Source organism: Anastrepha obliqua, chromosome 4 (genome assembly GCF_027943255.1).
Source record: "Anastrepha obliqua isolate idAnaObli1 chromosome 4, idAnaObli1_1.0, whole genome shotgun sequence".
NCBI classification, from domain to species: domain Eukaryota; kingdom Metazoa; phylum Arthropoda; class Insecta; order Diptera; family Tephritidae; genus Anastrepha; species Anastrepha obliqua.
Window position 1 is genome coordinate 72,634,439 of NC_072895.1, and position 25,851 is coordinate 72,660,289.

The 25,851-nt window shown below is 35.5% G+C and overlaps 2 protein-coding genes across 2 annotated transcripts; both read left to right on the forward strand.

The window, feature by feature from the left end:
* The first annotated feature begins 10,146 nt into the window (after window positions 1–10,146).
* On the forward strand, window positions 10,147–14,091 carry LOC129246149 (endocuticle structural glycoprotein SgAbd-3). Its single transcript, XM_054884719.1, has 2 exons — window positions 10,147–10,401; window positions 13,647–14,091. Exons 1-2 carry the CDS (start codon window positions 10,289–10,291, stop codon window positions 13,918–13,920), a joined length of 387 nt encoding a protein of 128 aa, XP_054740694.1. The 5' UTR covers window positions 10,147–10,288; the 3' UTR covers window positions 13,921–14,091.
* An 8,232-nt stretch (window positions 14,092–22,323) lies between these two features.
* LOC129246284 (endocuticle structural glycoprotein SgAbd-4) lies at window positions 22,324–25,466 on the forward strand. The gene is made up of 2 exons (XM_054884979.1): window positions 22,324–22,622; window positions 25,178–25,466. The coding sequence occupies exons 1-2, from the start codon at window positions 22,447–22,449 to the stop codon at window positions 25,413–25,415; spliced, it is 414 nt and encodes a 137-aa protein (XP_054740954.1). The 5' UTR covers window positions 22,324–22,446; the 3' UTR covers window positions 25,416–25,466.
* Window positions 25,467–25,851: the final 385 nt, after the last annotated feature.

Genomic DNA, 25,851 nt, shown 5'->3' on the forward strand with positions numbered 1-25,851 from the left:
CGCAAGCACACACATACATATAAACACACATGTGAAAAGGAAATTTTGCTAGCATCAGTGAGTTGAAGCATTTGTAGTGAGGTGAAGTGCAAATGTATGTAAGAAAAGATATAAAAGAAGCAAAAGGTAAAACTACTAAGTACACTGACTGAATGAACCGTTAAATATAATAAACAAAAATTTATAATAATACAATTAAAAATTAATAATATGTAATAATATTATACTAGTGTTCAACTGGCATTTGCTCACTACCCCTAGCAAATGTATGTATAACTTTCACTCTACAACTTCTGCTTCAATATTTACTCGGTGCACCACATCTTCAAACCTTTAACTCTACCTACAATGATACTCAGCACTTCACTGCACTATAGTACTAAAGCAAAGAAAAACGAACAACATATCACTAGCATCCGCTACATTTTCATAACTAAAATCTTGTTCTTCTCATTCTTTGGAGTCCTATGCACTTTCATGTCGAAATCAACTTTATATAACCAGCACTCTTTTCCACATTTGAAAGTTTCTTCTCCTGTTAACACTGTCAATTTTCTTGTTTCTTATTTCTTATTTCACTTTTTGTAATATTTTTGTAGTCGCCGGAACTTTATCGCTTCGGACCCTTGTGATATCGTTGCTTTTTTAATGAAGAAAAACTGTAATCTATGTTTTGTAAAAAAAACTTAAAATATTTAAATATTTTATGCATGAAAAATAAAAAAGTCTAAAAGATGTTGTTGTATCATATGTAAAAATTATATACATAATATGAACGATTATTTACATTTTCCATAAATGTATATTTTATACACAAATGTTATAAAATCCAGTGTAATGAAGTAAGAAATGCAAACGAAGAATTAAATATTCTTTAAAAAAATTAAAAACCGTATTTTTCTTTTAATTTAATATAAAGTTGAAAGAAAGTAACAAAAACGATGAAATCAAGCGATGCAAAAAGAAAGTTAGAGCTCAACTCTGAATGTATTCAATGCGCCGGGTCGACAGAATATCAAAAATGGCTAATTGCGAAGTCAAACTCATCATCTCAAAATCATCTCATTTCCCCGGCAAGGGGCACTGTTCACTCTTAAAAGAGGGAAAACAGTTCATAGGGAACTAAAGTGGGACAGTTTACGGGGCTTGAATGAATCTAGTGAACTTTTGAGATCTTACAACTTAAAATATTTTAAAAGATAAACGAAATTCTGGCAAGGCTTTGTAGGCTGTACTATCACCTGACTAGACGCAAAAGAATCTTGGGTGGCTATATAGTAATAAACGACACAATGAATTCGAAGGACTTAAAGTCCATACAACAGTTCGTCTCGAAAGCAGCAGTCACTAAATTCTTAGAGGTTCTAGGTTCTAGGTATACGAGGGGTGCCTTTTATATTTCGGGATTAGAGTACAAAAACAAATTTTAATCAACGAAAATCACTTTATTGTTTTTCAAAATATTCTCCATGAAGATCTATACACTTTTGCATGCGTTTGAACCAATTGTCGAAGCACTTTTGCCACTCTGAATCAGGTACCTCCAAAACATGCATTATGAATGCCGCAACCGCTTCTTCAGGTGTCGAAAAACGTTGACCTCTCAGTTTGTTTTTTACGTACGGGAATAAAAAGAAGTCAGTCGGTGCCAAGTCAGGACTATACGGCGGATGACCCATTAATTCGATGTTTTGGGTGCTCAAAAATGCAGTTGTTTGAGCCGATGTGTGAGAGCTCGCATTGTCGTGGTGAAGAGTGATCCGTCTTTGGCGATTTGTTTTCCTAATTTCTTGGAAGACAACTGGCAAACAAATGGTTGTATACCACTCAGAACTTACTGTTCTGCGTTGTTCTAGTGGTACGGTTGCGACATGTCCAGTTTTTCCGAAAAACCAGGTGACCATTTGCTTGGAAGTGCTTCGTGCGCGAACAACTTTTGTTGGTTTTGGCTCATCTTGAAACACCCATACAGTCGACTGCTGTTTACTTTCGGGCTCATACGCGTAAATCCATGATTCATCACCTGTCACGATGTCATAGACGTGTTTCGAAGCCCCGCGATCGTATTTTTTGAGCATTTCCTTCGACCAATCGACACGAGCCTTTTTTTGAGCGATTGACAAATTTTGTGGGATCCAATGCGAAAAAATTTTTTTGACAGTCAAATCTTTATGCAATATTGAATGTATGCTGGTCCCACTAATGCCTGATTGTCTCAATCTCACGATAGCTCGCATGACGATCTTGCAAAATCAGTTCGCGCACAGCATCAATGGTTTTCGGAACAACAACTGATTTTGGACGACCTTCACGAAATTCGTCTTGGAGTGAACTACGACCACGATTGAATTCACCATACCATCGATAAACACTGGTCCTTGATGGAGCTTCATCGCCAAAAAATGAATTAAGTCCATCCATGCAATGTTGCTGAGTTAATCCACGTCGAAAGTTGTAAAAAATAATCGCACGAAAATGTTCACGATTTAATTCCATTTTTGGACCGAGATCAATCTTTTAAGTTACTGTAAACAACACAAATAGCGCTGGTATTTCAAAACGTTCTGAGTACGTAAAAGCCAAAAAATGTCAAACTTTGCGATACAGCTGTCAGTTGCCAGATTGCAACATCAGGGTTGCCAAATCCCGAAATATAAACGGCACCCCTCGTACTAGATCGCATAGAAAAAGGAAAATTGCAAGCATAACTTATCGGCCTTAAATCTGCCTTATTTTTATTGCTACAAGCAGTAGAATGGAAAATCATGTTAAGGAGAAAAAATTCAGAAACCAAAAAACTGTATACCCCTATGTATTACACTCTCAACAATAACTTTTTAAAAAGCTTTGATAGGGACGTATTCCTGTTAGAAAATTGTGAGAAACCATAAAAAATTGTAATTGAAGAATAAAAAAAAGCGAAATTTCCATTTATTTTCTTTTGTATCAAATTACCATAGTTTATTGTGCTCACATACAGATACATAAGTCCCTTTCTTTTGCGCAGAAAGCTTTGACCCTTGATTATTTATATTTGGTAACAATGATAATAACTGATTTCCAAGTTATCCACTGCTAAATTTATCAAAAAATGCGTTATTAAAATCTCACTTCGCACAAACGCAAACAGCGCAAAATAACGAAAATATTAAGGCTAAGTATAGGCAGTCGTGTCTGCATTAGAATAGCAATAAAGTAACGGAGTTGCAGTATTGCAGCACTTATTTAGTAGTACGAGCAAACCCATCACAATATCGGTTTCGTATATATGGTTTCCCCACCTATTGGGGATTTATACTGCGAACTATAGGATCCGTTCTACTGTCTTTATTGCAGAGACAACCCTGGTGTTTCTTCACTATAAGAGGTTCAATTGCCATCCTCTTTCATAAGGTAACTAGAGTTGTTGGGGCTCATTGATACAACTCTCCGGAGTCTATTGGTTTCGGAAGCGCTTTCTATCTTTTGAAATAAGTCTCTCCAAGACGCTGTTTTTGCTGCCCTAATGACATACTTTAATCTGTGTTGGCAGTCTTTGTATCTATCCTAGGAGTTGGTTCTCCTCGCTTCGTTATACTTAGTTCTGCATTCCCTTTATAGGTTTGCTATTTCAGTGGACCACCATGGAGGTTTCGGTATTCCTCTTCGTCCTTGGAAGATTTGCAACTTTCGCAGGTGAATGATTCACCTAGCGAATCTCTGCACCTCTCAGAGAACTTATGAATTGGTGAATTGAAAGCGTACATTAAGAAGCTTTTTCGCCTAAGTGCAACTCTTTACGAGAGTTCCACATGCTATTGGCGCCCGCTAAGACATCACAGGAGTTGTAGAGCTTAAGCAAAACAAGCCATGAAACACAAGGCTAACATCGGTCCTACCCACGCTGTACAGAACTCAGAAGGCAGCGCTTTCTTAAAACCGCCACTTTATTTTCCGCGGTTTCGACAACTGATGACGCCAGTGCCTCGAAATAACTAACTAAAAGAAGAGAAGTTACTTGTTTGTGAGTAGGAATGGAAAACGGAAGCAACAGGAAACTGAATTTTGAATATACTCGTATTATTTATTATACATATTATGCAGTTTATTAGAATCGAATTGGTCAAATAGTTTCTAAGTTAAGGTGGTCACGCTTCTATTAGACATACTGTAAGTATAAAATTGCAAAATTTTTAGGCTTACCACATTTTTGATCAGTTTATTACAAGTTAAATACCTTAAAAACTACTGTTAGCAATATTTTTCAAAATCACAAATTAGCCTTGGATTTAATTCTGTATTTTGCTTTTGGTTTCTGTAACAAATCAAATTCGGAGACAGTAGGTTGCTGGCCTAAGGCGGGGACAGCTATTTGCTTATGAGACAGACGTTGCTGGATTTCTAGTTTTGATCCACAAATGGTCTTTTATTTCCCACTTACCCTGCAAATCTAATGAGCTTTTCCCTATGCGCCACCTGGGGCGCGACGCATGGGAGATTAGAAACTCCACTCGAAAGTGAAATAAAACAAAAGCCTAACGTGGCAGCAAGTAAAAGCAAAAGCAGGAAATAGAACGGAGTGAAACAAATTCTACTTTGGGTCTATGCCCCGCAAAGGAGCTCGAGTGAATATGATGATAAACGGTATTTCAATAAACGAACTAAAACATTACTTGTAACGCACGCAAAGAAACAGTCGTCCGGCTAGAAATAACATGTCAGTGCCTGGCATAAACTGGTTATTTAAAACCATAAAATATCTCAGGCAAGAGTAAACAAAATCTGGAAATACTTCAGTTCCCCCCATAGCTGTCAAATTAGAAAGACATCTTAAAATATTCGCCAGTCTATGCCTTTGCTGTAAACTTTGAAAGAAATCTTAAATCATTACTATGCCAATAAATACAATTGAAACTTGTCCTGTTTAAGATCTTTTTGTCAACGCGTTTTGCCAAAAATAATATTTCCATATTTAAGGCGCATTTACTTTCAATTAAAACAAATCCATATTTTTATTATATTATAAATTGTATTTTACCAAATAAATCTGACAGTTAAAGAATACTCGTAAAATACCGTAAACGCCAACTATAACACTTATCATATCTTCAATCCACCAGACCATAATTAAAAATAGCCATTATAAGCAAGTTGCTGAGCAAAAATTCCAAATCACAACAACAACCGGCTAAACAACTGTGAAATAAAATAAAAAAGTTATGATAAATTATAAAAAATAATAGCTAAAACTCTAGTTTATATGCAAATTGCTAAATTAAAATTTACTGCCAGACAAACAAGAAATGAAGTGACAAAACCATTTACAATGTTGCTCCGTCTAATGGCCGCTCATCATTTAATGATTTATTTTCAATTATACAAATATACACTAAAATATTATATATTCCGAACAATAGCTCTAACCGCTTCATTTGTAAATAAATAAAGAAATAAAAATATCATATTAACAGTAAATACAAATCTAATTCTGTATTACATATTTACTAGGTTGTTCAATAAGTTTTGCGGTTCGTTAAGAGAGGGCACTACTACTAGCCTAACTTTTTTTTATATTGGTACAATCTTCATATGAGCGTACGTGAAATTTCATTTCAATCTGCCAATCAATTCTTTGTTTACAAGCCATTTAATATCGATGGGTCAGAGTATTTTCTTTTTTTTATTTATAATTTGCACCTACACCCTTTTTGGGTGTTTGGCCGAGCTCCTCCTCCTATTTGTGCCGTACGTCTTGATGTTGTTCCACAAATGCAGGGACCCTACAGTTTCAAGCCGACTCCGAACGGCAGATATTTTTTATGAGCAGCTTTTAATAAAATGTTTTTCTTAATTCTGGTGTTTTCACTGAGATTCGAACCAACGTTCTCTCTGTGAATTCCGAATGGTAGTCACGCACCAACCCATTCGGCTACGACGGCCACATACTTACTTACTTTACTTTCACCAAATAAAAATGTTGTCTCATCACAATGAGACGCTGCGCCCACCAAGTGGTATTTTCTACAATGGCGAAAATTAAGTATCGTGCAGTAATTGAATTTTTATTTTTAGCCATCAATTAGTACAGTAGAAAGATGAATTTGAACGTGGTCATACAAACCTTGAAGACGACCCACATCAAGGATGTCCAAAAACAGCAACAGTATTGGGAAATCGTCGACTGACTGAAAGAGTTTTAGTAAAGCCTTACACTTCTTAGCAGTGTAAGCAATATTTTGAAAGCTGAGTGCATAATACTCGTAGATGTCGCAATCGCTAACAATGGAACAAAAACACATTCGAATACGACTTTCTCAGCAACATTTATAGCATTTTCAAAAGGATAAAATGGATTTTGGGCCTGCATTCATAACTATGGATTAGACTTGAGTATATCACAATGATCTTAAATCAAAAAAAAGGCTAAAGAGTGGTGTGAACCCGGTTTGCGGCTGGGAAACGAGTTCGTATCCAGAAATCGGATAGGAAGGTGAATTACTTGCAACTGGAAAAGCAATAAATTCTGAATATTATTGTAACCTTTTAGACAAGCTGAAGAAAAAAAGCGTGAAGACATACCCTGTTTGCAGAAGAAAAAATTTCCTTTCCATTTGTTTCCAGGCCTAAAAGCCCATGCGTAGAAGGTTTTTTCATTAAATGATGAGGTCATAACAGCTTTGGAAGCGTATTTTACAGCACTTCCAGATTCTCCCTTCAGGGATGGAATTCATGAATTGGAATCTCGTTAGAAGTGTATTGATGTTCAGGGAGACTATACTGAATAATAAAGTATATTTCAAACCATAAAATTGTGTTTTTCTTATCGAAAAAAAAACTTATTGAACAACCTAGTATATGAATATATAATTGGGGCTTTGTTCTTTATTGTGAGCTCCTCCCCTGTTTGTGTTGTAAGTCTTCATGTTTTGACACAAATGGAGAAACCTATAGTTTTAAGCTGACTCCGATTAGCAGACAGTTTTATGAGAACCTTTTTCCTGCTAGAAAAACACTCGGAGATTCGGTATTAGAAAATACTTTTTCTACATTTGGTGTTTCGTGCCCGCGCGCTCCCGATTAGTAGTCACGCACCACCCTATTCGGCTACTGCGACTGCTATCTGATTTTGCATTGCCTTATATGAAAAAGCAGCTACTAGAAAAATATTCCCAAAAACTTTTTGCTACTTTTTAGAATTCTACATATTTGTGGTTAGCTGTAAAGCTCTGCATCTGGAGCTGTTGCTTAAGACATCCAAGTTGATGATTTGCTACAATTTGTATTTCATCTAAAAATAAAATTTGCACGTATTTGATACAATAGTCTACGCTTCGTTGATGGCAAATTCCTCTTATGCTAATTCAATTAAAATAATATAATACAATTGGGGCCCAGCAAAAGAAAACAAGCAAATCTGAATTAACTGGTTCTAGATGTAAAACTAGTTTATTTCTAATTCATTTTTAATGCAGCGGATTTGATAGGGAACGAGAAAGAGGCTATTAAACCTGAAGAAATACTAGACGTACATACGAGGGGTGTTCAAAAAATTATAGCGGATTTTGAATTTTCGCAGGTTACGTATATTCGAATTTCGATTTTTTGTGGCGATATGTTGGTACTCATTGGTCTCCCTCATGCCGACGAGTTCGGCCATTTTGAATGTTAATTGTTGACAGCTGCTTTGCTTGCACGTGTTTCGGCTCGTCTTCGATGTTTACCTATTCAAAAAGATGGATCAAAGAACCTATATAAAATTTTATGTGAAAAACGAAATTAAGTGCGCGGATGCATTTCGATTGTTGACAGTCCCATACGGAGCAGCTACTTTGTACCAAAGGAACGTTTATCGGTGATACAAAATGTTCTCAGAAGGCCGAGAAGATGTGAACGACGAAAAGCGTGCTGGACGCCCGAGCACTTCAACAACAGTCGAAAAAATTGATAAAGTGAAGAAAATGGTATTGGCCAATCGGCGAATCACCGTTAAAGAAGTTGCTGAGGACCTAGACATATCGATTGGCTCGTGCCTTTCGATTTTGTTCAATGATTTGGCATGAGATGGGTCGCCGCAAAATTCGTACCAAAACTGCTCAATTTCGACCAAAAGCAGCATCGCATGAACGTTGCTAATGAGATGTTGGACTCTGTCCGCGACAACCCAAATTTGCTCCAGAGGGTCATAACTGGTGATGAATCGTGGGTTTATGGTTATGGCGTGGAAACCGAAGCTCAATCATCTCAATGGAAGTTGCCGCACGAACCAAGACCGAAAAAAGCGCGCCAAGTTCGGTCGAATGTAAAAGTTTTGCTTACCGGTTTCTTCGATTGAAGGGGCATTGTGCATCATGAGTTCTTGCCATAGGGTAAAACGGTCAATAAGGAATATTACCTGCAAGTTATTTGCAATTTGCGCGAAGCAATCCGCCAGAAACGCCCGGTTTTGTGAAAGAACAAAAATTGGCTCTTGCATCACGATAACGCCCCCGCTCACACATCGTTGCTTGTGCGCGACTTTTTGGCCAAAAACAACACGCTAATGATGCCACAGCCACCGTATTCCCCAGATCTGTTCCCTGTAACTTTTTCTTATTCCCGAAACTGAAGAGGCCCATGAAAGGATGACGCTACTCTATGATTGACGAGATAAAGACGGCATCGAAGGAGGAGCTGAACAAGATAAAAAAATAATTTTTTGAAGTGCTTCGAAGATTGGAAAAAATGTTGCCACAAGTGCAAAATATCTCATGGGGACTATTTTGAAGGGGACAAAATAGATATTAATGAATAAATAAAGAATTTTTGAAAAAAAACACAAAATTTGCGATACTTTATGAACACACCTCGTATTCACGAGCGGGCTATTGGTAACGGATTTCTACCAATATTTGCTAAAGGGAAACGTACTTAACGATATTATGTATTAAAAAAACAAATTAATTGAAAGTAAAGGATAATAAAACTGATTTTCTACTCTTAACAAATTTCAATAAGGGTTCTAACCCACTGCCACCCTTTTCCGAGCGAGCTAAACTCAGACAACATTTCAAAGCTATGGCTAATCATGAGGATTTTAGGGTGTAAAATATATTCCAGAATATTCACAGACATTATTTGCCGGAATTCACCCAGGGGGATTTGAGTGTTATGGAGAAGACCAAGCCGTCTTAACGGCTTCATACTACTTACGAATGTCATCAGGTGGGTAACATCTAAAAATGTTATATCTGCAGGTGAGAAGTAAGATGTCTAACTCTCAACTTCATGAAAGCAGGACATCTTAGAAAAAAGTGTTGAGATGATTCCGCTGCATCCGCCGCACAACTGCGGTCAAAAGGACTCTAAGCAATACCAAGTATTATTGCGTGAATAGTAACGGGCAATGTCCGGAAAGCGAATCCATGAAAATCGAGGGTTGCGACTTTGCTAAGCCTAAAAGTGCCCCCGAGTGCCTCCGATCCACCCGTTGTCACGCTCACTGGGTTGCCGCGAAACCTATCTCTCCAGTAGCATACCACAGATTTTCAAGAGAACCACAATCCTCTAATTTCTCTGGATCCCCTGTCTAGCTAAATGGTACATTTCAATTCACAATTAAACTGGCCGCTTTATAATATTTGATAGAATTTTATTTCCAGCTTTTATCCAAATTTCACAAATTCTTGGCGATTAGGTCTAAGTGCTGAACTGCAATGAAACATTTCCAAAACAAAACAAATCAAAGTTTCAACAACAAAATGACATATTTGTATACATATGCTCTGATTTGAATTTGTAGCTTAATATACATATATGGTATGTATATATATACATTTAACCACTTATTCACCGATGTATAAGTGTGAAATTCTTGAGATGGAAAACAAGTTCAATATTATTTATTATAAACGTACGAATTTATTTAATGCCACTCAAAAATTTGTTTATTTTTATCGACATTGAATAGTCGCCGAATTTTAAGAGTATAATTGTACATGTTTGTATACATACGTACAAACACATATCTTTATTTCATCTTTTTAAGCATTTTTTTGGTGTCAGGAATCTCGTCGCGATCTGCTGCTGACGTTGTCGCTGGATCATGGCTTTGATACACGTATAAAAGTCTGTTATTAGTACATGTTGCTTGTCATTCAACGTGTCGCGTTTTTGGGCGAAGTTCTCTGATTTAATTTAAACTATACTAAGTAGTAGTATTGTTATTATTTTTAACGTAGAAATTAATTAAAAGAATTTGAGTAGTTTTAATTGCGGTTAGGTTACACCGTTACTTCTGTGTGGATTTCTAGTCAAGTTAAAAAAACATACAATGAAACTGTTATTGGCTCTCTGTCTATTCTTTATCTCGTCACCGACAAAGGCAGAAGTGGAATTGATCTCAAATGAAGCCATGGTGGAATATAATGGAAAATTTCACTACCAGTAAGCACTAATGTGAATGTTTGAAAAGTGAATTACTGAGGAACTAATAGAATTATGTCAATTTGAAGTGGTTATATGTATACATGAATAAGTGCGTACATATTTTCTATAAAAAATATGCATGTAGTTACAAGATGTGGTATAAAACAATGTGAAAGAAATCGTTATATATCGACAAAGCAGTTACCTACAAGAATACTTAGTATTCATTAAGAAATATTTTGTTTTAATAACTTGTTTTGAGTTTAATTTAAAAGATTTTTTTGGAGCAGAAATGCCAATCTAAAACATTTCTCATAATATATTTTTTATATACATTAATCTATAAGCTACTGTGGGTGAAAAAAATTAGAAATCATTAACTAACTTGCTTTTTCTAATTGCCAGCTATAATATCTGACTTTGCCCATACCTTGTACATACAGTTCTTTGTTTCAAATAAATCTGTCTGTCGAAATATAGTAATTACTTAATTTTTTTGCTTTGCTGAGGCCTTTAAGTTGTACCATTCAATAATACAAATAAACCCTTGAGAAGAGATCAATATTAGAAAGAATTATCCTTTTTTTAACCAAAACCGTAAATGATTTCATCTATTGTAGTTATTGTTTTCTTATCGATTAATGTATGTTATCGGGTAATATTTATATATTGATCTGTCACCAAAACGATTGATAAGCGTATAGAAGTAGAAAGAGAAATGAGACATTAATTTTTTGGACTTTTTCATCAAGAAGATAGTCGAAATAGAATAAATCTTACCATGCACACGATTATACAGGGTCCGCCGTATATCTTTACGGAATTAAAAATGCTATAAAAAAGAAACTACTCAATATTTTTCCAAACTGTTTTTTTTTTATTTTGAAGTACAATCCTTCCGGTTAATGATGGAACACAACTTCATCCATATGGCTGCCATATGGCGTCATACCAAGGTCTTTACGCAAAATTCTTCTCAATTATGTCTCCGAAATGTCCAATTGTTGAGAACGACGGTGAACTGATGTTCCTGGTGATTCACGAACACTCTCGGCCGCAGCAGCAATATTTTCGGGTGTACGCACGGTTTTTGGTCGGTCACGCGTTGGTTTGTCAATAAGCAACCCAGTTTCTCTTACATTTTTCGCAAAGTAACGCACATACGCTTCATTCGGTGCTTTTCTTCTTCCCATTGCCGTACGTAATTTTCGTACACATTCTGCAACATTACCATGATTTTCAAAGTAATGTCGCAATATTTCCCAGCGTTCTTTGAGCGTATACACAACCATTTTCGTTCAGCGGAAGAATAAAACTAATTTTCGTCCAAATCAGATGACAGCTAAGTGTTACCATTCTTCAAATAATACCTAGTTCAAATCCGTAACGATAGATGGCGGGCCCTATATAACCGGTAATAGTATTAGTAATGAGGTCACTGCAGAACAAGTCATTAATTTTTTGGATTATTCTCAAACGCGTGCTTGAAATATTATAGGCCTATCCATACAATCGATTTTACGAAAAATAAATGGTTTAATCAATTTGAAGTTTAAGATATCAATATATGTTTGCTATGGATTAATAATTATCTATCGAAGTTTCAATCAGCTTTCCTAAACTTTTATAATAAGAGTAGTACAGAAGAGAAAAATACGACTAATGAGTCATTAATTGGTGGGGTTTTTTATCAAAAAAATTATTCGAAATACTAAACTGTTCAATAATAATTATAAGTTTTGCTGAATATCAATATACTGGTTCGAACGAGATTCCAATTAATGGATTCCATCTCCGAAGTGAGAATATGGAAGGACTGCAAAATACGCTTCGAAAGCTGTTATGACCTCATCATTTGATGAAAAACGCAAGCGGCCAAATATGGTGAATACGGTGGACACTCCAACAATTGGAAAATTTTATTCATGGATGAAAATGATTTTTTTGATTTGCGATAATGGTGATAGACCCAAGTCTTATCCACAGTGATGAATAGACGCACAAAATCTATTTTATCCTTTTGAAAACGCTATAAATGTTGCTGGAAAATCGCATTCGAATATGTTTTTGTACCACTATCAGCATAGCTTTCTGAATCCCAATAATTCAGTAAAAATATTGCTTACATAACCCAATGATAAGACAAGGGCTTCTACTAAATCTCTTTCAGTCACTCGACGATTTTCCAATACGATATCCTTTTTTTCAATAATAATATCCAGTATACTCGGCAGGCAATGGCAAACCTCCGAGTGTATTTCTACCATGAAACAGCTAAGTACCTACGTCCATTAAATTACTTCATATTAGATTCTGAGGCACGCGTGAACTCAGTTATTGCAAAAGTATCAATGGTGGTATATAAAATCGTTATAAAGGCAATTAAATTTCCTAATTCCGCCATTCCTCTTTGCCTTCCTTTTCATCAGGACAATGCACCCAGTAGATCATAGTGAGAAATATAAAGTAGGCAAATAGGCAAATCGTAAACACGTAAACACGTAAGCATAGTATTACTAATTAACAGGTATATGATTAAAAATCATACAAACAGTTGGATTATCAGAAGTACAATATTTGAAGCAAGAGTTTCATAAAGTTTTTGAAACTTAATTCCTTTCAAAATAATATAGTGAGCAAAAATTATTTTTATAATTCTAATCAACAATTCTCGGAAAAAAAATCATAATACTTAATGGCATTGGACAACTCCTCGACACACACCATAAGTTGGAGCAGAAGTTCAGCCAAACATTTACGAAAGACGTATTTCCTATAATAGAACACACATACACATATTATGATTTACTTTATTACTTGTCTTCGTCTAAGAACCTATATGAAACTGGTACATTTTTAGAATATTTTATCAGTGCAATGAACTCTAGACATCGTTTGAGAAAATCTCAAAATTAGTATAAAAAGTACATTTAAATTATGATCAACAATTTTATATACAAATTTCTCCCATAAACTATGTATCTTCCCATCAAATCAAGCACCAACTTACTTAAAAAATTAGATCACATTCCACGTTCAAGCAATCTTTATCTCTCCTCCAAAGTACTGGCAAATTAAAATGCACACAAACGCGTCAAATACCACATGTTTTCGATTTTTTAACAAGAACATTTCGCACATCTCATAAATCGCATACCTATCAAAGCGACTTGTTTTTGTTTTGTCACCTCGCCTCAATAATTAATTCATATGCTAATACCAGTTAATCATTTTGTTCTATTTTCTTTTTCCGCTTCCTATAGTTACGAACTCGGCGATGGCTCGAAAGCCTCACAGGACGGTGTTTTAAAAAATGTGGATGGAGCGCACGAGGGTGAAGCAATTGAGGGTAAATTTGCATTTGTCGCTGATGATGGCAAGCAATATTTGGTGACATATGTGGCAGATGAGAATGGCTACCAGCCAATGGGTGAACATTTACCAACACCACCACCAGTACCCGAATCGGTATTGAAGACATTGAAGTATTTGGAAGAACATCCCTACAATCCAGAAGCAGACAGGAGGAAGCACTAAGTTAACAAATGTTTGTATATATATACATAATATACATGTTTTTGTATGAGTGAATTGAAAGCAATTCAAGATAGAGAACTGTGATCTTTGCAATGCAATGCGCTAAATATATAGAAGAAAAATTATTTTGGACTGATTTGTAAAAGCAAGCTTAAACGCAATTCTTGTTTATTTTTACGTGATTGATGTAAAAATGCATAATTAAATGCGAACCAACGAAATTTGTGTAAAAAAGTTAATAAAAATAATACATTAAAGAAACGTAAAATTATTTATTGATATAAAATTTATGTGTGATTTGACTATTTTATGCATATATGCATGCATGCGAAGGTATGTGTGTAAGTGTACGTGAGCAGTGTGATTCGAGTTTATTCACCCAAAAAACAAAATCAAAACAAAAACATTAAAGGTAGGTATGTGCCTATTTATATGTATAAGTATTTGCCGCCGTAGCCGAATGGGTTGGTGCGTGACTACCATTCGGAATTCACAGAGAGAACGTAGGTTCGAATCTCGGTGAAACACCAAAATTAATAAAAACATTTTTCTAATAGCGGTCGCCCCACGGCAGGCAATGTCACACCTCCGAGTGTATTTCTGTCATTTAAAAGCTCCTCATAAAAATATCTGCCGTTCGGAGTCGACTTGAAACTGTAAGTCCCTCCATTTGTGAAACAACATCAAGACGCACGCCACAAATAGGAGGAGGAGCTCGGCCAAACACCCAAAAAGGGTGTACGCGCCAATTATATATATATATATTAGGGAGGGTCGATTTTAAAATCGCTCATTGGTCTGTGAAAATCGTATTCTAGGGATCAAAATAAGAAACTTTGCCGAAGGAACTATACCTCTAAAACGAATTCTGATGTCCTCCAATTTGGGTCGAACGAAAAATCCCACTTTGACTCATTTAGAGTGCTCCAATCGAGTCCAAATGTATGACCGACCCCCACTAACTTTGGACGGCCGATCCACCCATGTCAGTGACACACCCCCTGGAACTCCCCTGGGGTGTTCCCCATACAATCATTTCAAAATATCACCATTTTTGGCCTTTACATGAGAAAAGAAACTAAAAAGTTCGACCCAAATTGGGGGACATCAGAATTCGTTTTAGAGGTATTTTTTCTTCGGCAAAGTTTCTTATTTTGATCTCTAGAATATGATTTTCACAGAGCAATAGCGATTTTTTTGCCTCCCCACAAATCGACCCGGCCTAATATATATATATGTGTGTGTGTATGTCGGAACACATTTATAAACGCGGTAAAATAATTTTTTGAATGACTTGTATTCAGTGCAAATTTTGGGCTTTCTACGACACAGCAAGCAGTATTTAAATTTTTTCATTTACTTTGTCATTTATTTATTTCTCTATTATCTTTCTATTCAGCCTTATTTGCTTTATTTCACCGTTAGCGGCTTAACAATAAAACTACACTAAATTCGCAGATTTATTGTCAAAACCCAGCAATTTTTTTCTATAATTATTACGTGACTTGAATTTATTTATAGCAGAGCGTTAGATAGACAATACAGCGCTTAGTGTACTTAGCCACACTTGAAGAAAGCTTACATAATATGGAAAATACCAAGCACCCCAAATCACGCTTGTACGAGGTGTGTTCAAAAAGTGAGGCCACTTTTTATTTTTCTCGAAAAAATTTATTTATTTATCACCTTAGAGGGTACACCTCTAAAGAAATGCCCCGCCGATATATGCCAACGCTTTTTCCAAACCTTGAACATCCTCTGACCAAAAGTAATTTTGCGTATATAGAAAGACAAACACCCATACATACATTATAGCATACGTTAAAATTTTTATTATGAAAATTGTCGATCTTTAACCTGTTAAGTGATTATGTCGTATATATGCGTCAATTGCAAAAGTTCATTTTTCAGTTAATGTGCGTCATGCTGAAAAAGGAAATTGCATTTGATATGAAATTTAAAGTTAAGCAAAAAACGAAAATTTCCCTGTTATTTTGACATTATAAAGTAAGCATGAACACTGAATTTCCTGATAATCGTTATCATAATAGTTCAGCCAACGCGCACGGTGAATCCAATATTTGACTGAAAACCGGTTTTGCATTGACACAGTCTTCGCTTGAAATTAATTCAGCACAGTAAATCGAGCTGTCTAAGAAAAACTAATCGCTTAACAGGTTAAGAATAAGATATCGCAAAATTCGTGATTTCGGTAGGAATAATCGTCCGAATAAGTCGACAATTCAAGGTTGGTAAAATAATTTAAAGAAGCCGGTTCTGTCGAGGATATAGAAATAACTGGCAGACCAAAAACTGGACGTTCTATTGAAAATCTTTTTGCTGTACACTTTTTTGCTTCTCAACAATTAGGCATTCATGAATCGACAGTTTTGCGGATTTTACCTATAGACCTATAGTGCTCATTTAAATTATATCATTTTTCACATATAATTGTTAGAATAGTGAAACCAGAAGAATCTATATTTTTACATAATTTATTGAATAACAATATCTAGGCGAGTCTTTTGAAAGACCCTTTATAATTAAATACGTGCAAACACAACAAAAATAACGTATCTTTTTGCTCCTGATTCCTAAAAAGTTAAAACCTACAAACAGAAATTGACAGTTTGGAGTAATTTAAGCAAAATTTTTGCATTTAGAGACCAAATCGAGACCAAAAATCGAATCAGATGCTCTACTGAGTATGCCTGTTCACAAGGCCTGTTCAAGTTCGAGTGCTCTTAGTCCTCTGAGACTTTAGGCCTGTACATGCCGAGGGACATCCGAATCCGGAACAACTGACCTAATAGTTTTAGTGTGCATATACAAACATACATACTAATAAACCAAACAAACAATCAACTTCAAAGATAGAGTATTTATAGATGAAGACAGAATAATTAATAATATTATATTTAAAGATAACATATTTACTTATATAGACAAATTTTTTTTTTTTTGTATTTTAATGCGACTTTGCACCAAATATGACTGAGATGGCTCAATATTTGCATAAGTTTTGACATCCATATAGATATGGTTAAGCCCATGGACAGGTAGTGATGCGGAAATCGAATTCTACTCACACTCTGACAATTTTAATAAAAATATAATATTATACATATAAACACATGTAGTATGTCTGGTTTGACTTTAGATAGACATATTTCTTAGATAAATAATGAAATAAATTAATGTTATAATAAAAATAAATTCGTTTGTTATTTTTTGTTTCAATTAGTACTGCTAAATTTTTGCATGTTAGTGAACAACGATGGGTATTTTTATTTCGTTTGTTGAGTTTCCTCTATTGCATTTTATTTGGCTGCAGAGCATAGCTTTATAAATATAGTTTTCCATAGAGACCTACTGCTGTAGGTCATTTGTATTAGCAACTTTATGTATGCATGTGTGTACAAATAAATGAGAAAATCATTTATGAACTACTAATAGCCAATTACAGCTAGACATCATCAGGCACGCATGCATTTATGCACTCTTGCATATACGAGTATGAGAATTGTAATAATGGCATTTATGTTCATACTCTCAATTCTCAACTGGCCCGTGAAGCCCAATCGGACGTAATCGAGCTTTTGCACCTTTTTTGCTTTAGTACAGTTTTTAGTTTACTTCCCCACTCACTCAACAACACTAACAACTAAAACATGTAAATAGTAGAAGCAACCTTTTATAGGTGTTCGAAGTGCTAATTTCTGTTGAAAAAGGTTATACGCTAATGAATTTAGTGAGCCAGTAGACTCATTCGTACTTCAATTTTCCAATACGAGTAGCATTTATCCGCATTTAGTATGGGTTCTCTATAGTTTTGCATTACTCAACAATAACACTGCACAACACCAAAATAACACAAAAACAACATGGTCCTGACAACGGCTCTTAGTAAAGGAGCTAATGGATAGTTTTATATACATATATTATTATTATGTAAAGGGTTTTTCAATAAGGGCAGGTAGATGTTGAAATGGAATAAAAGAAGCTGTGTGTGAGTTATTGACAAAATTATTTTTTTATTTGAAAGGCGCATATATGCCATTAAGTGTGGAATATGACATCATTCAAATGCCCGCCTCGGCTTCTTACGGTGGAACGGATCCGAGTGGTCCAATTTTCAATGACTCTTCCGCATAGATCCGGCTGAATTTGAGCGATGGCCTGTGTTATATTCACATTTAGATCATCGGTCGATTGTGGTTTATTTGCATAGACCCTGAGACTTCAAGAAACCCCACAGGAAAAAGTCTAGCGGGGTCAAATCGCATGACCTTGGTGGCCAATTCACATCACCCCTGCGAGAGATAACCTTACCCTCAAATCGTTAATGCAGAATGTCAATCGTGGCGTTTGCTGTGTGGCATGTAGCGCCGTCCTGCTGGAACCACATGTCGTCTAGGTCCATATGGTTCAATATGGGCCATAAGAAATTGGTTATCATCGTTGTGTAGCGACCGCCTCACCAACGTCGTTTTCAAAAAAGTACGGACCAATGATGCCGCCGGCCCAAAATCCACACCAAACGCTAACTTTTTGAGGATGCATTATCACCTGGTGAACCTCGTGTGGATTGGTATCGTCCCATATACGGCAATTTTGTTTGTTAACACAGCCATTCATCCAAAAATGCGCCTCGTCACTAAAGATGATTTTTCGTCCAAAACTGGGGTTCTCTTCTAAACGATTCGAAGCCCAGTCAGCGAACAAACGGCGTTGTCTATGGTCATAAACTTTGAGCTCCTGGGTCAGTTGAATCTTGTACGGGTGTAGGCCCAAGTCCCGACGCAAAATTCGCCAAGTTGAAGTCTGCGAAAGGCCAAGTTCTTGTGCACGGCGAGGAATAGACTGCCTCGAGTTCTGCTGTACACTTTCACGGACCGCGCCAATGTTCTCGGCTGATCTTGCGTTCCTTGAACGTTGGCTGATTGTTTACTGACCCGGTCGTCTCAAATTTGGCCACCAAACGTTGAAGAGTCGACTTTGAAGGGCCACCACGTCTACCGAAAAATGGGCGCAATGCGCGCAACGTTTGTGTTAATGAACACTCATTTTGATAATAAAGTTTTATCATTTGACCGTGCTGTTCAATCGTGTAACTTGCTATGATGATTTGGCATAAATAACTGAATAATAAACAAAAGATTTGACAGATGTCCAAAACAAAATGGCTGCCACAGGGTGCCAAAATCGACCCGCGCCAATTGAAAAACCCTTTATATTGTCAGAATTTGTTTAGATATTGCCAAAGCTTATTTCTTCTTAGAATGAAGCGGTATATGAAATCAGAAGACTGTTTTATCTGAAGAACTTTTAGAGAGATATCTCTTTCGCATATGGATATTTGTACACATTTCAAAGAAAGTAGAAAAACACACAATAATGATAAAATACACAATTATGCCTTGCCAATTTTCCGAGACGTCAATGCTGCGAATAAACGAACAAAAAGAAGAGAAAGTAAGAAAAAACAACTAAAGGGGGCAACACACATACACATATTGCTATAATTCGTGCTTTCACAACTTAGCACCCGGCGATTTTAAGACTTCTATGCAATTTAACTAATCACTTTCAAAAATTTCCGAAATTAAGTTTATGCCAAAATATTCACAATATGAGGCTCTTTTCACTTGGAGTATCAAAACCCGAATACTCCGCTGAAGCGGTAATCTCAATTGATCACCTAGAAGCTGCGACTATTTTTTATATTATTTGTGAGCGACGTTGTTAAGGATAAATATTACGCGAAGCATTAGGAACGATTTTAAAATCGGAATATAAAAGCGAAGTTGCAACAAGTAAAATAATTGACGAAACTTCTAAAAATGTACTGAAAAATTGAGAGAAGTAGTGGAAATCATACTTGAAGTCATAAATAAATTTCATTCCATGACAAGGTTTACTCTTCAAATTAAAAAAATCGTTTAAAAATATTCAAGAATCTTTTATTTATTGCCGAATTACGTTAAGTTCTTAACACTAAACATATAGTATATGTATCTATAGAAATCCGGACATAAACTATAGAAATGGCGTATGAGAGAATTATTCCTTCACCCGAATTGCCGTATTTCATTAGCTGAATTTTGATACATTGCGAAGATGGCATTTTGTTGCACAGTGTAATTTTTTAAATTTTTTCTCATTTCTATTTTTTTAGTTCAATTTCGCATCTTTCTCAGTTATACAGGGTGGGCCATGTAGCGTTTGCTTTTTGAACCACCTATTTTTTTGCGAATGGTAACACAAATGGCATGTCAAATGTGTTCAATACTTAAAGGTTTGACATTTACGAAATGGGACGCTATACGCTTGAACAAAGTTGGGAAATATTGAAAAACTATTTCCAAAGTGGTGAGTCTTCTTCTTCTTTTCACATCGGTGGCTACGTCAATAAGCAAAATTGTCGGATTTGGGGCTCAGAAAATCCACACGTTACTGTAGAGAAGCAAATGCATCCACAACGAGTCACTGTTTGGTGCGGTTTTCGGTCTGGCGGCATCATCGGGCCATTTTTTTTTCGAAAATGAGCGAGGAGCCGCGGTTACAGTAAATGGCGAGCGTTACCGTGACATGCTCAACGACGAGTTGTTTCCAAAAATTGAAGAGGACGACATTTGGTTTCAACAAGACGGTGCAACTTGTCACACTGCCAAAGGTACACTCGAACTTTTGGCTACCGTTTTTGAAAACCGAATAATCAGCCGAAATTCCGATATCAATTGGCCGCCTCGGAGCTGTGATATAAGCCCGTTGGACTATTTTTTGTGGGGAGCCGTTAAGGACAAATGCTATGCGAACCATCTAGAGACGATTGATGCTTTAAAGCACGAAATCGATGTTGCCATTCATGAAATTAGAGCCCAAACAATCGAAAATGTGCTTAAAAATTGGGTTGATCGTGGCAGTCATTTGAACGATATTATTTTTTATTCATAAATAACAATGTTCAATCTTCAAAATAAAAAAAAAAAAGTTTGAAAAAATATTGATTAGTTTTTTTTTATAGCCGGTTCAAAAAGAAAATTTTACATGGCCCACCCTATATAAATCGATAAACTGGAGTGTAAAGAATCAAAAATGATTCACTTATCAAATTAGTATAGAATAATTATTTCACTCTAGCAGGCGCTCTTCTTGAGTGGGTCCTACTATTAACGCCCTTGGAAATCTCAAGCACGTTTGAAAATATATATTTAAATGAGTATGTATCCCCTAAAGCTCATGTTTTTTTATAAAAAAAAATACAAGCAAATTAAGCTTAACCTATTCGTTGTCGCAACAAAAATTTTACACATCTGACCCATATACGCAAAAATGCACATCATCTAATTTACATAATTTAATCAAATATCGTAAATTATCATACATGGGAAATACCTTTTCGGCCTGCATTCATAATATATGGTCGTACAGTACACGCTGCTGAAATGAAGCTGTCAATTTCGACAGGCCAACGTGCCCATTATAAAAATTGTTTAATGATTTTTAATGAATTTTTAATGAATTAAACAATGGTCATATGTTTGCGTGAAATTCAAATTGATCACATAACGTTTTTCCATGATTCGCGAAAAGAAATATAAAACCAAGCTTAATAGACAGCGCAACTCCAAATTTTCATCGCCTGAATGACGAACACAAATTCGACCAATAATTTATACCATAGGAGCATGCTTGTCGGTATAATTGAGCCTTCCGTTCCTTTATGCAAATAGAGTTACTAATACAATATTTTTTCAATTTACCAACACATTTACCTAAAAGAGAGTAGATAAATAAGTAGTACATGAAATTGTGTGCACAAAATAATGTAAATAAAACAAGAAAATACAATATAAAATACGAGCATGGTCAGCTTTCGCACATGTTCGCGCGTACACTATTGCTTGCCACTCACCTTTATACATACGCACATACATACATGCACACCATACAAACTGCTGGCGTATATTTGCCTTTGCGGTTAGTGCCATTTATTCACACATGCTCACATTTTAGTTTTCGTTTTGTTATTGTTGTTCTTGTTAGCAATAGTCTTATCTAGCGCGCCCATCTTTCCCTTGTCTCGCACACAGACAGCTCGCAACGCAACTCACTCGTCGACCCTCACGCACGCAGCCACCCATACCTTTACGTAGATACGTACGCATTACGCCGGTAATTGGAGTCCGCTTCATTTTTTACGTTATTTTTTCTCATTACTCACCGCGGTTCTTCACTTTGTTTCGTATGCGATATTGCGATTCTTCAAGAAAATTTTCGTGTATAAAAAGGCACTGACGTTAAGTACCTGTCAGCCAGTTGTTAAATAGCATTTCCGACATTCAAGTGGATTAAAAAATTTAAACAATCACTCACCAAAGGATATCTGCCACATTACTCTTTAAATGTTAAAGTTGAGAGAGTTAGCCAATAAAATTTATAACAGTTAAATAATACATTCTTACGAATAATTTCTTTTAAACGAAGTGTTCTTGCTTTTGTAATAAAAAACACAGCAACAAAATGTACAAGTTTGTTATCGTTTTACTATCGGCAGTTCTATTCGCTTTTGTATTAGCGCGTCCTGCAGAGGAGCAATCTGGAGTTGCCACATCACCTGCTGTTACTACAACAACAACACCTGCCACAATACTCAAACAAATCGATGTAACCAATCCAGATGGCAGCTATAATAGCAGGTGTGTATTTCGAAGTGAGAGTATTTTTTGCATTTAAAAAAACTATATAAAAAACATATATTTGAATAGCTTTAAATTTCAAAAGAACAATTGTTTAAATTTTGTTTAAATATTTTTTTCTGGTTATTAATGGCGTGATTCAGACTCGAAAATCCCAACTTTGGTCAATGTTTTTTGTGCTACCCCTTTTTAAAGAAAATGTTTCAGTTATTATGTTTGACATTTATCTTATAAATAATTGCACTTTAAGCAATAATAAACTTGTTGCAACCAAGTCAGAAAAAATGAATTAAGGGATTGAGATGGAAAAGTTAAAAAAACTTCGTAATTTTATAGGTTACCTTCTCATTTATTTTGCTGAAGTTTTTCAGTATTTAATGAAACTTTAAATGTAGGAATAAGGTAAAGCTCCTTAGACGTATTTATATATACATGGATGTATAGCACATCGGAAATGAATTGATGTTATGAATTTGATCCTTATTTTGTGAACATACAACATACATATAAATTTATTTCTAATAACGGTCGGATAAACCTCCCACGTGGTTTTTGCCTTCAAATGCCATGAAATCGGCATAAAAGTGTAGGCCTTCAAGAAGATCTCCCCTAGCTCACAATTCATTTTTTTACTTACGTACTTACTTAGAAGATCGTGTAACAAAAACTACAAAATTTCTGAACACACTATAAAATAAATTTTCTTGCTATACTAAATAAGTGGTAAAAAATAGTAAAATAGTGTTTTTAGCTTTTCTCTTTGACGTCAAGTCAGTCATGTTTGTAGAAAGCGACTTCGAATTTTCAAGGATATGATTAATTCAAAATATACTAACCAAAAATTAGTTCAGCGTAGAATAATAATTAAATAAAAGAGGAAGTTGAATAAAATTACAACCTTGGTGCACAAAAACCATTGGGTATTGCAAATGTCCATTTCAAAATTTATCCTTCAATACTCTTGAAAATTTCGGATGATTATTTGTGATAAAAAATGTGTTAGCGATTTTGTAATTATTGAGATTATACGAATAAGTTCCTTTACCTAATTTTTGCTATAAAATCTGGACTGACAATTTAGCCGGTCCAGATTGGGTCAACCGCACATCCACAATTCGCTAATTCATGCGCCAGTTCGTTACCCTGAGTAACACTGTGCACCGATATCCACATGAGTTCAAGTCTGTTCTCCTTTGCGACAAAATTTAGCTTCCATTTCCTGCATCATTTTTTAGAAGATACGAAAGTATTGTAGTGCCTTCAAGGCAGCCTGGCTACAGCTGCAAATTCTGATATTACAACTTTTAATCGAATTTTGACCGAGCTTCTCCTGCAGTTTGTGCCCTGCTATTGTTCCGCAAATGGGGAACCTAAACTTTTCGGCCTCTCTTTAAGATAATTTAAAATTGAATGCTTTCAAGTTTAGATCAGGTCGATATGCCGTCGACAATTGCTCACCTTTTGGGAGATTTATTGTAAGTATTTTTAATCACAAAACAACTATTAGAAGTTCTTTGACTTTAGTTTTATTACAACTTAACGATGTTTAAGGCTTAGCGTACATTTATAGATTCATATAGGAGTATATTTTTGTTTTCGGAAAAATGGGTTTTGAAAAGATAATAAATTTGTATTGCTTACTATAATTTTGTATGCTTATTTTGTCCAAGTTCGAGCTTAATTTACTAGCCGCCTATCCCGCCGATGGACCCGAAATAACTTACAGTAGTTAGACCGAAAAAATTTAAATCCACACTAACGCTACAACTCACCAGTTTCCAAATATGTATTTAGAAGGATAATTATAAATGTTAATATAGCATAAAGCGGCCGCCGTAGCCGAATGGGTTGGTGCGTGATTACCATTCGGAATTCACAGAGAGGTCGTTGGTTCGAAAGCAAAATTAATAAAAACATATTTCTAATATCGGTCGCCCTTCGGCAGGCAATGGCAAACCTCCGAGTGTATTTCTGCCATGAAAAAGCTCCTCATAAAAATATCTGCCGTTCGGAGTCGGCTTGAAACTGTAGGTCCCTCCATTTGTGGAACAACATCAAGATGCACACCACAAATAGAAGGAGGAGCTCGGCCAAACACCTAACAGAAGTATAAGCGCCAATTATTTATTTTTTATAGCATAAAGCTCGAAAAACATCACCTTTTTGATAGTCATGGAATTTGAAAATTAAGTAAAATTAAACTAAATTTCGTGAGCTGGACAATTTGAAAATACCTCCTGGCAAAGTAGCACCGATTCTCTCGTTTTTGTAGGAAATATATTTCACTTTTTGAATATTTTTTCTACTAAATATTTTTTAGTTTTTGGTTTTAGTCTTATCGTAATGCCTGGTTTCGAGTGTTGATAGTTTAAAAATCAATATTTTCCCGCAAAACTAGGTAAAAAATCTCATATCCGTCACTAGGCTCCTTTACGTCCTTCAAGCTAGTAAAGAAAACAGTATTTATTTCCTCATAATATTTTCACATTTTCAATTTCATAACATTTTCTTGCGTTATAATTATTTTTCTATTATTTCTCTAACTTTTATCTTAGTTACGAAACCTCCAATGGCATCAAAGTCGAAAACGCTGGTTACTTGAAGAAAATACTAGTGCCAAAACAGGAATCCACCGATGGTCAGGTGATTGAGGAACACGAAGAATTGGTGTTGGTGCAGACAGGCTTGTACTCCTACTCGGACCCAGAAGGAAATATCATCACCTTGCATTACGTGGCCGATGAGAATGGGTTCCAGCCCCAAGGGGATCACTTGCCAGTACCACCAGTTTAAAATCAGAAAGTGAATTGGATGAGAGTTAATTATTTGCTCCGACACACTCAAGCAAATACAGCTCAAAAAGAGAAAGTAAAAACAATTAAGTTGTAAGCAATAAGTATTACATTTAACTAAGTTAATTAGAAGCAAAAAGGTTAATAAACCATAAGTCAATAGTTATATAAATTTAAGTTAATTAACAAACGACAATGCTGCCATTTAATGATAAATAAAAAATATGAAAAATAAAGTTTGGAATCTATGAACCTATGTATGATGTTGTTTAATATAAATATGTCTTACTGTGAAAAGCAAAGTATATGCAAGACCGGAACAGACTGGCACACATACCTATTATGTAGACCCATAGAAAAAACTATAATTCCGTTTTGACCAGTTTTGTCCACTTTTCCTTTGATTTCTTAATTTATATTAATTTTGTATAAAAACA

Excerpts from the sequence above, each read along its gene's own strand:
- LOC129246149 (XM_054884719.1), top strand. The coding sequence starts at position 10,289 with ATGAAACTGTTATTGGCTCTCTGTCTATTCTTTATCTCGTCACCGACA. Across the intron at positions 10,402-13,646 it reads AATGGAAAATTTCACTACCA|TTACGAACTCGGCGATGGCT; the intron begins GTAAGCACTAAT and ends CGCTTCCTATAG.
- LOC129246284 (XM_054884979.1), top strand. The coding sequence starts at position 22,447 with ATGTACAAGTTTGTTATCGTTTTACTATCGGCAGTTCTATTCGCTTTT. Across the intron at positions 22,623-25,177 it reads GATGGCAGCTATAATAGCAG|TTACGAAACCTCCAATGGCA; the intron begins GTGTGTATTTCG and ends CTTTTATCTTAG.